A 14,107-nucleotide genomic window follows, 5' to 3' on the forward strand; every position below is an offset into this window, starting at 1 on the left:
CTCTTCTTTTTTAGCCAGCTGAGTAGGCCGACTCTCTTTTTTGTCAAACTTCTTAGGGTCCGTCTGTTTACTAATGACGCAATGTTCAATCGTCTGTATATAGGCTTCTGCCTCCATCAGAGCTTCTTGGAGGGTAACAACCCTCTTTCTGACGAGGTTGAACTTAAAGGTCGACCCGTCCTTCAGACCTTTAAAGAAGTCTGTGTAAGCCACTTCGTCAGACAACCCTTGAATCTGAATTCTCATCAGATTGAACCGCCTAACATAAGACCTAAGCCCTTCTCTATCTCCATGATGTATGGTACAAGTCAAGACTGGTTTTCTTAGTAGGGATGTTCATAGAGAAGTTAGAAGCAAACAAGTACGCAAGCGTCTTGAAGCTATTGATGTAGCCGACTGGCAGGTTGCCAAACCATCGTTGGCCAATGCCCTTCAATGTAGCCTGATGGAAGCAGCGGCACCAGGTAACATAAGACCTAAGCCCTTCTCTATCTCCATGATGGAAGCAGCGGCACCAGGTAGCACCATCCAACCCCTGTAAGTACATAAGGTTGGTGTAGGCCATCAGGTGATCTTCAGGGTTGGTGGTACTATCATAAGTACCCACCACACATTCTTAACCTTAGCCGGCTGTGCCGCCTCGGTTATCTCCTTGGAGAACGCAAAAGGTTGTTCCCCAAGTTTGAGCAGACGAAGCTGCCAGTCCAAAAGTTGGACATTCTGCGCCACCTGACCCCCAAAAAGAGCCAACTGCATATATGGTTGCCCATACGGCATGTATGGCTGCAAAGGCACATATAGAGCCGAATGGATTATTTGAGTGCTAGTGTGAACGGACATGCCGCCTGACTAACTATCTCGATTTGATTGCGAATAACTCATTAAGTTATTCTGAAAGCTGTCTGGGTAAGTCGACGTTGAAGCCGACTTAGACATTTGTTGACATTTCTTCTGCTGGATTAACATCTGGGCATCAGAATAAGTCTTCTTCGATCCATTTGGCTGAACATGCCGGATGACCTTCCTTTTTCCTATTTCAGGGAATCAGATCTTAGACAAATCAATCACGAGCCGATTCCCCTCCTTTGGTTTAGGATGCGGAGTAGGCACACGGTCCTTGATCGGTTATTTCTTTTCTAAAGGAGAAGGTTCTTGGCTGACTGATCCCTGCTGGAGCCAACCGTCTTCTTATTGATCAAGTCCTTGATTTCCCCTTTAACACTTGTCATGAATTTCATGAGTTTGTCTCTAGTAACTGGGGCTGCGCCTTCTGCCGCCTGGGGTTGTCCAAACGGCTGTCCGGCTGCCTCACTTGGACCTACTTGCTCTTTTCCCCGTTCCCTTGTTTCCATGAGACGGGTGCGCCTGGCTCTGAGTGACTCGTTTGGGGCCACAAAGGTTTCAACATCAAAGTCGTCACCACTGTCTTGGGTGGAGTTCCGCCTTCGACGATCAAGTTTGAACGCGTTCAAATGATGTAAAAAGTGCGGAAAGTAAAGTATCTTCTGGGATTCTGAGATCAGGAGTATTCTCTCAGTGGAGAATTGAATATCTGCAATTAATGATTACTCTGTTTTTCTGTGAATATTTTTCCCCTTTGGTGGGAATATCTCCCTATTTATAGGGTCTTGAATTCGCGCCTCCTTACTAGGTTACGGAAACCTAGGAATGGTGGGCTATCTAGGGAATTGGGCCTTGAAGGCCGTCTTTTTCCCAATGATTGGAGATGCCACGTGTTAGCTGAGAATTAGTTCATTTTGAACCTCTCATAAGGTGACACGTGTCACCATTGTATTGGGCCACGTTAGCCAAGTTCATCCGAGCTGAAGCACACAGTAGCATCATACCAGAAGCAGTGAAGCAGAGCTAAGCAGCAAAGAAGCTAAGCAGTGGAGGCAGCGGTAGAGGCGAATCAGCTACCTGGGAACCAAAACATGATTGAATAGAACATTTTTGTCAGAAGATTGAATGCATTTACTAAGGTTCAAGCTTGGGGGAAGAGTTGGCAGACTAGCTATATAGTCCGCACTCTAAAGACATTCAACATCATCCGGTGAGCTCGTTTCCTTGTTTCTTTCTATTTTTTTCCCTTTATTTTTCTTTATTTTTTTTTTACAGTTACACATTGAGGGTGATGTGTGAATTAAGCTTGGGGGGAATGCATTATATTCGGTCTCCTTGGTATGTCTGCTTTGCATATGAGTCAACATTAACTCTACAATGCTTAACCTCTGGCTATAGACTTGTATATATGCCAAAAAAAAAAATGAAAAATTGATTCTTTGAACAATTGCTAGCCTAGTAAAAGTCAGTCTTGTGGTGGGGTAAAAAGAAAGAAATGAGTTAGGCATCAAAATTTTTGTAACACCCCAATAATTCTCTCTTTGAAAACCTGAAAATACCTTTAACAACCTGCAAGAGAATTACTGACGTGCTACCGTCACGTGTTCAAACGTTAAGGCTAGTTTAGGAAAAACTAACTTAGTTATCAATAAGTTTCAAAACCAAAAATAAAAACCAAATTTAGTCTTACAAGTTGGAACCATTAAGACCCTTCACTAGTAGAAAAAATGAATTAGGCACCACACTTTTCGCACCGGTTCTTGAAAACCGATGGTAAAAGAAATGGGCGGGATTGGGGAAAAGACTTTTCGCACCGGTTCCTATTAAACCGGTGCGAAATCATCTTTTTCGCACCGGTTCAAATCGGTGCGAATTACAAAAGAGAAAAAAAAATAAAAAAAAAAAAGGAGAAAGGGATTTCGCACCGATCCAGTCCAAACCGGAGCGAAATTAAAAAAAAAAAAAAAAACCGGGCTATTATATCTTCTTCTTTCTTTCTTTCTTACCCCCTGCTTTTCCATCTTCTGTTTTCCCTCAGCTCGTTTTCGCCTTCTTTTCCACCACCTCCGAATTTTCACCTTCTCCATTGAAGCGGTTTATCAGCTTTCTCACTCCATTGAAGTAGCTGCACCTCCTTTTCTCTCCATATCTCTCCTCCATTGAACTCGTGTTCTTTATTCTCCATTGAAGCGGATTCTGAGCTTTCTCACCTCCATTGAAGCAGCTTCGAGGTAAGGTTTTTCTTGTGGCATTCTTAATCTATCGAATTCCTTCGCAATCTAGGGTTTGTCGTTGATTTGCTTTTCAATTTAGTAATTTTAGGGTTGTAATAATATAGGGTTTGTCTGAATTTACAAATCTTGATTCAACCCCATATTCTGACAAACCTGCAACGCTTCCGACCAACACACTGTCACCTTTAACGGCTTCCGGTACCGGCGCTTGAAAGGCTTTTTTTTTTTTTTTTTTTTTTTTTTTTTTTTTTGTTAAAGCTTACAAAACCCTAATATAAATCTCTCTTTCGCTCAATTTTTTCCCCAATTACAAGTAAGTTTCTTCTCTTTTTCGCTTAATTCATCTTTATATTCTTTTATGCTGTATTTTTTGTTGATTCTGTTATAGATTTAGTTGAAATTTGTAATATTACGTTGTTTTTTTTTTTTTTTTTAATCTGCGTTTTTTTGCTCAATTTTTTCCCCAATTTCAAGCAATGTTTTTGCTAACCTTGGCTGTGTAGAATCTGTAGATTGTGTATTGTGGGTTCTTTGATTTTGGAACTTGACTCGTTATTTTGGGTTCACTGTTTTTTTTTTAATTCCATAACTTTGCTATGAATCTAAGTTTGTTTTGATAAATAATTAGTTTAATTCATTATAATTGGCCTATGAACAAGTTGAGTTTCACTATATTCATACTGATTAAAATTTGTATGCATTAGTCAATTTTTTCAAGCATTGGATTTGAGTGTCAATTTTTGTTTGCTTCAATGTGTTTATGATGGATATTTTGTAGGGCTTCAATTTGAGAACAATTGTGAAGTGGGTGTGTTCTCTAAGTTGACTAATGCATATTGTTTATTTGGTCAGCAATCGGCAGGTCTGAGAACTTTTACAGGTTTGCTTGCTTAAGCTGCTGAGATTATTAGTGGCTTAGTGTTCCTTTGGTTTGGGTTATTTTGTGATAAGGCTAATTTTTTATAGTCACACTGTGAATTGTTGTGTGTTTTCAGTACATTAAGCGAATTGTCGTGTGAGATATCTGGAGATCTTGCTGGGCAGCGAAGTTCAGAACAGAACCAGAAGAAAAGCAGCAGCATTAAACTCGGGAGAGCATAACAGCAAGACGAAGGAACCCAGGTGGTTGTAGCTCTCGGTTTGCTATGAAACAGGCTGAAATTTCGTTAAGTTGAAAGCTGTACTTTGGGGGAAAGTTTCTGGGCTGGTTGTTCGTGGTTGTTTCGCCAATTTTCACTCAAGAAAAATTGGTATTCATTACTCTAGATTCCTTTGTTAATTTATGATTTTTGCATGCAGTATTTCAATAGTTGGTGATTTGGTACTAAGTTAATTTTGTTTTCATCATTTCAGTATTATCAGATTAAGGAGTTGTTTCAAGTATTATTAGATTCATTTACTTGTTTATATTTATTTCCTTATTTTCTTTAAGTAATATGATTTATATAGCTTCCATTGTTAAACTTTCACTTTTCAGTATGTCAGGCTAGATTAGTCGTGGATACGGAGATATAGTATACATTTGATTATTGTATTATGAGAATAAGAATGCTATGATTTGAGCTTATTATGTTTATATCTTGATTGGATTGATAATCTGTTGTATTGGTATGAATTAGTTGAGTTATATTTTAGACCGGTCATCTTTAGTATAGTTTGCTAGTTTATTTGCTAGAATATTGATTTGTGACACGTAATTGTTCGGATTAATACTTTTTAGTAGCACTTAGGTGTTTGATGGGTGACTAAAGCTTGTCCGATGCCTATGGTTATCAGCCCTTTAAGTTGCACGAATCCGAGCTCTTGAGATTTGTGGCTTAAGCTAGCTACTTCCTAGTTATTAATGCTGCTAAATTAATCGAGTCTAGAGAGCTTGTTCTAGATTGTTAGTTAGTTAGACAATATTCCAAGAGCTTGTTTGGTTTAGTTGCAATTAAGGGAAGTGTTGAATGTTTGTTTATGTTCATCGACTAACATTAAGATAAAAACATGATTTATATAATTCGATGATCAATCGATATTCCAATGCTATATTGTATCTCCCGATCCCTATTTTGTCATTCTTGATTTTTAATATTTTTTATTACTGTTAGTTTTATATCTCCGTACTAAGCTCATCTTCAAGTCCGTAGTTTTATATATTAGATTGTAATAGTCATTCTTCAAATCAGGGGTTTTTAACATATACAAGTAATAATTTGATAATCTAATTCTCTGTGGGATTGACCTTAGCTTGCCCTACTACATTTTAGGAGGTTTTAGTTAGGTTTATTTTTTGTAGACACGCGACAATCGTATCACTAACATTTTACGGTTCAATTTATCCATTGATGTAGTAAGTTGGTTGTGGACGAGGTTGGTGATTCTATCGAAATAAAAGATATGGTAAAACAATGAATAATGATTTAGGATTTAAATTATTAAAAATTTATCGTTTCACATTAAAGATTTTATATAACGGAAAAAATATCACATTTACAATTTATTTATATTTAATAAATTTATTATAAATTATAGTAAAAAAAAATGTTAAACTTTTGTAATTTTGTCTGAAATTATTAAATACAATAAATCAAATAATTAAAAATTTTAGATGAAAAAGCCGTGCATTGTACGGACTTCCATCTAGTAATGAATATATCTAACTTAGTAAAAATAGGACAAACCTGAAAAGAAAAAAAAAATATTACAAAACCGAGAGAGTACTTCACATTCAACAAATAACACATCCAACCGGATCCTCTTCTACACTTCTTACATAATAACCATTGTATCTAGAATAGTATGGATCAATGTAGTAGGTATTACTCCCGAAGTTATGGGCTTGCATTGGATGAACATATTGAATCACCGGTACTCCAGCTTTGGGCTCATCAGGTTTTTTGGGCGCTTCTTTGGGCTTTTCAGGCTCTTTTGCAGGCCCAACTGATATAATTTGAGATGAATATCTTTTCCTTAGTTTTTTCACCACAATTACTGGATCCATGTCTCCTATTATTGTCAATTTCTTTGCCTTCACGTCCATTGAGATTGAATCAATCCCTAGAAAATAAATACCCAATTTAAAAAAAATTTGTATAAAAAAAATATTTGAAAATTTGAAATTAAAAAATTAAAAAAAAAAAAAAAAAACCAAATGCCACGTTATTATGAAAAGCTAATTATTTTGGGACATATAGAATTACCATGAATAGAAGAGACTAATTTTATAGCCTTTTGTTTGCAATTCAAATCATCATGGACGTCCAATTGTAGCACCAATTTCTGAAGAAAAAAACAACATTAATATACGAAAAAATAAAAATTATTTTATTATATTGACAAAAAACATATAGGAAAAGAGGTAAGTGGTAATTATTAGTCGCATTTAATCTATTTGACAGGAAACAAAAAAATATCACCAATAGATAATCATACGCTGTCTTTAGACGACAGATAAAGCATCAAAAATTAAAAGGTAAGAGATCTAACCTGCATTTTTGCTATGTTTTTGGTTTTCTTGATCGGAGAATGTTGCACTTTAGAGAAAAAATGATGAATTGTAAGAGAGAGTAGAAAGTGTTAACAGATGAAAGTGGTGAAGTATGAAGTGTTACAAATTAAGTGGCCATGTGCAATATTTATATGAACAGGGGAAAGTGGATATAAATCAAGACTACTTACCAAGTCAACTGTCTATGAAAAAGCCAAGTCTTCTTAATTTATTGTAAGCCTTATTTTAATCTTCCTTTGTACTGTCATGGTGTAAATGCCGCGTGTCAAGTCAATCAGGTGAGCCCAATGGCAGCTTCCAATTTCTTCAATTTGTCATTTTTTTTTTTAAAAAAAAAATAGTTGTATTTTGGTGATTTAGTGATAACTAGATCATGAGTGAGATCATGTGAACTTAGACGTATACAGGTAGCTTTCTTCACCTACCTGTTTTTTTTTTTTTGTTTAAAATACAAACTTTAGAATTAATTTATAACTTATTGAGTTTGTTTACCTGCTATAAGTTGGTTTAGTTAAACAGGATCAGGCTTTAGGTTTTGATTTTTATGTGAGATTTGAGTTTTTTTAATGTCCGTAATCACTTGATTTGATATGTTAGGGGATCGATTTAAGTTACCTACTTACTTGGTTTAACATTAAGCAGTTATGCATGTTCTAATTAATAGCATACTCATCAAAAATGAATTACTTGAAGAAATAATAATCAAAGTAGGTGTTAGAGGCATAATACAAATTTGTACTTAAAAAAAAAACCTGCTTATAATGTGCTTACAAAATTGCAAATACAAATTATAAGTAATAATCAAAGTGGGTCCCACAAAAATATAGGTGATAGAGGCGTGGAAATGTGTAATGCAGAACCTAATGAAGAAAGGATGACTACAAGATTGTCAACGTCATTCGTCAACGAAATTATATGGTTAAAAGTTATCTCATTTTCTCTTTGAAGTTTCTTGCCTCTTGCTTACGTTCTAGTCGTTCCTTTTGATCAGCCATCAATATTGACCTTTTTTCTCACTCAATGATACACCATACAACTATACAAGTAATAATACAATACTTTAATAACTAAACTTTTTTGTACTTCTTTTTGGTGCAAATGAAGGACTAAAATATAGTGGTATTAAGCAAAACGTGTAAATATATATAATAATATATGTACTAGTAGTATACATACTATGATGTTCTATTGTAGAATGTTCTACGTATATCTTTTTTTTTTACAGTGACATCACTATGGCACTATGCTATCTACTTATATTCATGAATTGACTTATAATACCGATGATTCAAGCTAGTTTCCATAAGGGAAAAAAAATAGAACTAAAATTCTTTTTATCATGATGCTTCCACCAGCTGAACACCGTATTTCTCCTAAGGTAATAAGCATATATTAAAATGACCATGTATGCATAGAAAATTGAAAATCCAACATATCTTTGTTTGTATATTGTTTATACATGAACATTTACATGTGTTAATAATTAATTTAATCGGTTGTGATGAAGAAGTATGTAACTCCATATAAATGAAAGATAATATAAGGGGATTGAAAAAGATTGTACTTGATGTTACTTGTCCAATTCTCCCTCTATTTCATAACTATGGGTATTATTAAACATACATCATGTATCAAATTAGTTAATGTCATCAGACTCTTATTGACACACAGTTTAAACTTAGCTTGAATATGAATATTTTATAGTTTGGTTGTGCATCATTAAAGATAATAGTCAAAAGTCTTAAAACATGTCTTAATTAGATATAAATTTCATGCAAATTCACATATTAAGTTGATTGCGATTTGCGAAACAGAAAGATGGAATTTACTAAATAGACTAAAATCGATCATTGGCATATTTAACGGAGTACAGTAGTAAATTGTCACAATTTGTATAACAGGTGTGAACTCGGGAAAGTGAGTGGAGCATTATTTGGTAAACGTTTTGGTTGGGTTAGTTGTATACATTTACTCCAAATGCATATGCAGCCGCAGGAAGTGGTCAAGACTCAAAAAGAAACTATTTTTTTACCCTTTTTTTTTAAGAAGAGAAAGAGTACAAGAGTAAGATTAATCAACCTTGATTTTTCGCGATAATACAACCTAATTTACCAAAAAACCTGATTAGAAAATTCAATTCCAATAAAAAATTTTATTTCTAGCTTGATGGGCATTCTTCTAGCATCCAAGCGAGAAAGCATACTAACGATATAAAATTAATAAATTATGAAGTCAATAAGGTGAAATAATCGCAATGTTTGAAATTTTACACAATCCACACAATTTCTTAATGGAATATGTGGCAAATGAGCCCCAAGACTTAAGTACTATGTGCAAATTAGTCTCCTTACTATTATTTGCAGCAAATTAAACCCCCTACTTTGAAAATTATGCAATTTATTTACTAGTAACAGTTATCTAATCTAAATGAACAAATTCCACCAGAAAACAACCATCATTTTAATTAGCAATAAATACATAATACACAAATAGATTATTATGTCTCTACATATCAAAGTAGACTTGTTTTTTTAGGGGAAATAACCATCATTTTAACTAGCAATAAATTCGCTCTACTCTGCTCTGCTAATCTCTGTCCTGCTCTGCTCTGGCCAGAAGCTCAAAAGAACAGGGCCTAACTCTACTCTCTTTTTTTTTTTTTTTTTTTAAAGATTTTTGTAGAAGTATTAATCTGCCTAAGAACTTTATCATTTAATTATTTATTGTTAAAATGGATTTTTGAATTACATTTTTTAGATACTATATTTAAACTTCAATTACCATTAATTTTAAAAACTGAGCAAGGCTCGGGATCTATCTAATAGTATTGTATGCTACTAGAAATAATCCATCTACTTCTTTAGATAAAATATTCCATCAACCTTATGGCCTGGTCTTCTCAATCTCCCACCATTTTTTTCTCTCATCTCACCATCTCTGTCTCAATTCATAATAAAAATTACTTCTCCATCTTCCACCATTAAAACAAGCTCAAATTAATGTTTAATAGAAGAATAAATAAAGTAGTAGACGGAGAGATTAAAGAAGAGGGGAAGAAACCCAATTGTGTTATTGTAATTATGAGGTATTCATCTTACACAAATTAAGAGGATGAAAATCTTAGACTATAACGGTATTGCGACTGCTGCGTGGCTACTCTTGCAAAATTTTATTTTATGTCAGTATAAATTGATTTGTATTCAATGATGTTCTATATATAATGAAGTTTTACATGTATGTACTAAGTATATAAATTCTTCGTAGTTCAAATGTATAAGAGTTGTATTGTATAGTGGTAAATATGTAGTTGTATTCCGATAAAGTTGAAAACATATAATTGTAATCCGGTTGAATTAAAAAATTACAGGTTAGATGTGGCTGGAAAAATGTCTATAGGTGTTGATTGCACATATTACAAAAGATATAGGTTTAATTTGTAACAATTAATAGTAAGGATGTTAATTTGCACATGAGACTTAAGTTTTGGGGCTTATTCGCCACAAATACCTTAATAGTCTTTATTTTGTAATTTTAAACGTTTGGAAAAATACAATAATCATATGGGATCATAGCTTGCTTACTAGATTCATCTTGTTGGTAACTTTCAAATTATTAGCATTTTATAACTTTCACTGATAGATAATTAAATATATTATTATTATACATAAAAGATATGTAAATTGACAAACGTAAAACTCCACACATTACATGCGTAGCCTATATATTTTTAATCCAAAACGTATTAAATGGTATGCTGATATATACTTGTAATTCTTGGGGATGTACATGTGATTATGATATTAATCATTCTCAAATCACAACAACAATGATTCCATGTCTTTTACGTGGAATAGCTTACCTTAAATAATGGGATGTTTTTATAGTGATCATGACCCTTCGTTAACTAAAATAATTATATTTTATACAACAATTAACAAACTCTTCAATTCTTACATTATTGCTGATAACTATACATTAAGCATCTCTACTACATTCCATTTAAAATACAAGGCAAAACTCATAAAATGACTAAACATTATTAATTGTTAAGCTTTGAAAATTAAACTATTTAACAAATAACACAAGAGTTTGGATTTTCTTCCACACTGTGGTTGCTTACAGGATGATAGTGGACATAATAGGGAGGTGTGTAAAAGCCCGTTACAAACTCACCAACTTGGGCCTGGAATTTGGGCTCTTGTTTCTTGGGCTGATCTTTCTTCTTATTGTCCTCTTGGTTCTTGGGCTCATCTTTTTTCTTCTCGGGCTCTTTTGCAGGCCCAACTGAGACAATTTCTGTATGATACACTTTTCTGAGTTTCCTCACTAATGCCACCGGATCTATGTCGCCTGTTAGTGTCAATTTTTTCTCTTTCATGTCCATTGAAATTGAATCAAGCCCTACAAATTCAGTAATAGTTTGTCAACATACACTTTTCACCATTCATTTAATTAGATTATTCGGATCAAGTCCATTTAATTATATTTGGATTATAAGTCATTCAGATTGAGTCTAGTCAAATTAAGACACTTATTACTGTTACGAATGTGATATTAATTATAAAAATTAGAATTGAGGAAATAAATTAACTATTCATACCAGAAACAGAAGAGGCCATCTTCATTGCCTTTTGCTTGCACTTCTCGTCATGAACATCCAATTTCAACACCACTTTCTAAGAAAAAAAAAAAGAAAAAAAACAGCCTTAAAATGGCATACTTGCATATAGCAAAAATTGCACTAGTAATTAAGTTAAAAAACAACAATTAAAAGGTACATTAATTATTATATTGAGATTTATGAAAGGGAAATCAAAATAATGTGTTCATCATTCAATCATCACAATTCACAAAGTACTATTACCTACATTATTAATAGTCATGTTAATAGCGTAACTAGATACTATAACATGAATCTAACGATTAAATCGGGATAGAGGAAGTAATCGAGTAACAATAATACATAATACATGATGAATTGACGATGAATCGCCAAAAAAGGAAAGAAATTAAAAAAAAAAAAAAAAAAAGGAAAGGCATTTTACTTTTTACATACCTTCATTATTCTGGATTTTATAAGGAGAGTAATCCGAGATCTTCGTTGAAGTGTTGTTCAATTTGATCCTATATTAAGAGAGAAAGATGAAGACTTTGAGAAGAGAAAGAGTTACTACTATATGTGATAAATAAAAGATGGAAGTGTATTTATATTGAGATATACTCGTAGACTCGTAGTCAACCAAATGAAGGAATTTAAAGCAATGGGCTCGAGTAGTGTACTCGTACTATGCACCGTCAACACCAATAAAGTGATAACCCTTTTTCCGTGTGAATTGGAGTTTGGATGTTGTTCTTCCTTTACTTGCCTTCTTTGGGAAGTTTTGTTGGCTTCTTTCACAACTTTAAGGTCATGTTATTTTGAGTTTTTAGGCAGATGGGAGCAGATTTCAGCAAAGCAGAACATGTATCAGCAGAGCAGATTGAGTCAGCCAAGCATAGCAGTTCTAAAGGACATAGCCTAGTATTTTTTTTTTTATTTTTTTTTTTAATTTTTTTTTTGAAGATGAGGAGATTTTTAGATTTTACTCGTATTGGGTTATTCTTGAGAACTTGAGATAAGGGATCTTTAGACTCACGTACCTTTCTTAAAAAAATATGTACTAGTAGATGCAATATACAACTTGTATAGGATCATGGTACAAACATTTGACCGCATCGTTTCAATTTGGTTGTATTGTGAAGGATGATTTTCAATTGAATGGAGTGAAATCGTCCAACTTAATTAGGGGTGTTTTACAAGTTGTGTGTGATCTTGTCTGAAGCAAATAGTGTAACCTCATATTATCTGTGTTGGACTGTACTTTTGTGATTCACTAAAAATTACTCACCCCTTTGTGTATTTACTCATATTTATTACTTGTATAGTCTTGTATCGAGTAGTGTACGGTTACAACGAACTTTTGTATCGTGGCAACTGCAAGTCTGCAATCAACACATCATTTTTGTTCCCGAAACATTGTGACAACTTCGGCGATAGTGAGTAAGTGACCAATACCATACTTTCAAAACCGGAATATATCCGAGTTTATGCTAGGCTGTTGATAGAATTATAAATCTTAATCAACATTTTTACCTCACAAAATAAGTTTGCATCAATCAAAAACATTTTCAATTATTTTTTTCCCCAGTTGAATAATTTTAATCGAATTTTCACTTGTTGTGTGCTGTACTGCCGGTAGTTGCGCTCAAAATTTGTCCAGTTATGCTGGTAAGATCATGTATCACAATTATCATTCATTTACTCACTACTCAATACTCATGTGCTAAGCTTACCCTATATACAATTAAGCCTACCACGACTTTTCTGGTCGATGTTTGATCTAGTTTTAATTATTTATTTTGTAAATTTCCCAAGTTTTGGAACTTCCCCAAGAGTAATTTGTAATTTTAACCACTAATTAATGCGTGAAATACTTGGTACGGAGTAGATGTAAATAAGATTATGAAAACTAAGGAATTACGGAGTACTTCGTAAATACTAAGAATTGAACAGGCGTTGATTTTCACTAGTGTTTTGGCATAGGCAATGTTGTGAGCTAAAAATTTTCATTGCTAGAACTCGTAGCCTTATGTCATTCGTTGTAGCTTGAGTATATGCACTACGACTCTACGAGTAATGTAACAAAACTATTTAAATTGAGTTCAGCTTCTTAGAAGACTACACTTTTCTCATGGGTTAATTCTTAATACGTGGACAATAATTGTGGCATTGTGTCCTCGTCACCTCGTGTTTAATGCAAGTGTGTGAATATTATGTATTGCATTGATAAAAGCAGACAGGTTACAACAATTATCAATTGGTTTTAAGATGAAACCTCATTTTGAGCTTTATTAGTGAGTCTTTGAAAGGAGAGATCAACTTCTCTTCGATGGCATGCCTACTATCGACCACATCACCCACATGTGCATAAGTGTGTATTACTCCCTCCCTCCCATAATACTTGGGACGTTGGGTGGACATGTAGTTTAAGAAAACTACAAATGGGTCCACTTAAAACATTTGTTTATTGTATAAAAGATTCTCTTTTGTATTTCTATATTGCAAGATTACAAAAAGTGGGATGGGAGTGGGGTAGGTGAGGAGAGAGAAATGTGGGAAAATATTTTTTTTATTAGTGATGCCATTCTATATTTAGTAATGTGTCAAGTATTATGAGACGGATAAAAATAAAAACTGTGTCAAATATTATAGGACGGAAGGAGTATAAACTTACACATCCTAAGAAATGGTTACAGGAACTCCCATAATATATTAGCAGTATCAATAATTCAATATCATTCCCACGCATGGAGTCATGGATTTGGGATTGTTTCTGGGTTTATTTTTCCCTTGTAGGCTCAAGGATAAAGATTGGGCTCGAGGAGAAAGGTATCCTTTAGATCAAGTTGGGCTCAAAAAAAAAGTAAGTAAAAATTTTGTGGGCCCACAGTGGATCTACTATTCGGCCCATTAGACATCAATAAATCAGTGAGGTGA

At 33.8% G+C, this 14,107-nt stretch overlaps 2 protein-coding genes and 1 long non-coding RNA gene across 3 annotated transcripts; 1 reads left to right on the top strand and 2 right to left on the bottom strand.

The window, feature by feature from the left end:
- The first annotated feature begins 2,683 nt into the window (after positions 1–2,683).
- Positions 2,684–4,484, top strand: LOC110693876. The gene is made up of 2 exons (XR_002505696.1): positions 2,684–3,957; positions 4,073–4,484. It is a non-coding gene; the product is annotated as an uncharacterized LOC110693876 (long non-coding RNA).
- Positions 4,485–5,761: 1,277 nt separating this feature from the next.
- On the bottom strand, positions 5,762–6,829 carry LOC110693971 (heavy metal-associated isoprenylated plant protein 39-like). The gene is made up of 3 exons (XM_021871147.1): positions 6,549–6,829; positions 6,263–6,341; positions 5,762–6,119 (listed from the first exon to the last, which is right to left on the bottom strand). The coding sequence occupies exons 1-3, from the start codon at positions 6,552–6,554 to the stop codon at positions 5,791–5,793; spliced, it is 414 nt and encodes a 137-aa protein (XP_021726839.1). The 5' UTR covers positions 6,555–6,829; the 3' UTR covers positions 5,762–5,790.
- Positions 6,830–10,476: 3,647 nt separating this feature from the next.
- Positions 10,477–12,442, bottom strand: LOC110693972 (heavy metal-associated isoprenylated plant protein 39-like). The gene is made up of 3 exons (XM_021871148.1): positions 11,627–12,442; positions 11,171–11,246; positions 10,477–10,971 (listed from the first exon to the last, which is right to left on the bottom strand). Exons 1-3 carry the CDS (start codon positions 11,630–11,632, stop codon positions 10,640–10,642), a joined length of 414 nt encoding a protein of 137 aa, XP_021726840.1. The 5' UTR covers positions 11,633–12,442; the 3' UTR covers positions 10,477–10,639.
- Positions 12,443–14,107: the final 1,665 nt, after the last annotated feature.

The sequence above is a fragment of the Chenopodium quinoa genome, unplaced genomic scaffold (genome assembly GCF_001683475.1).
Source record: "Chenopodium quinoa cultivar QQ74 unplaced genomic scaffold, ASM168347v1, whole genome shotgun sequence".
Lineage (NCBI taxonomy): Eukaryota > Viridiplantae > Streptophyta > Magnoliopsida > Caryophyllales > Amaranthaceae > Chenopodium > Chenopodium quinoa.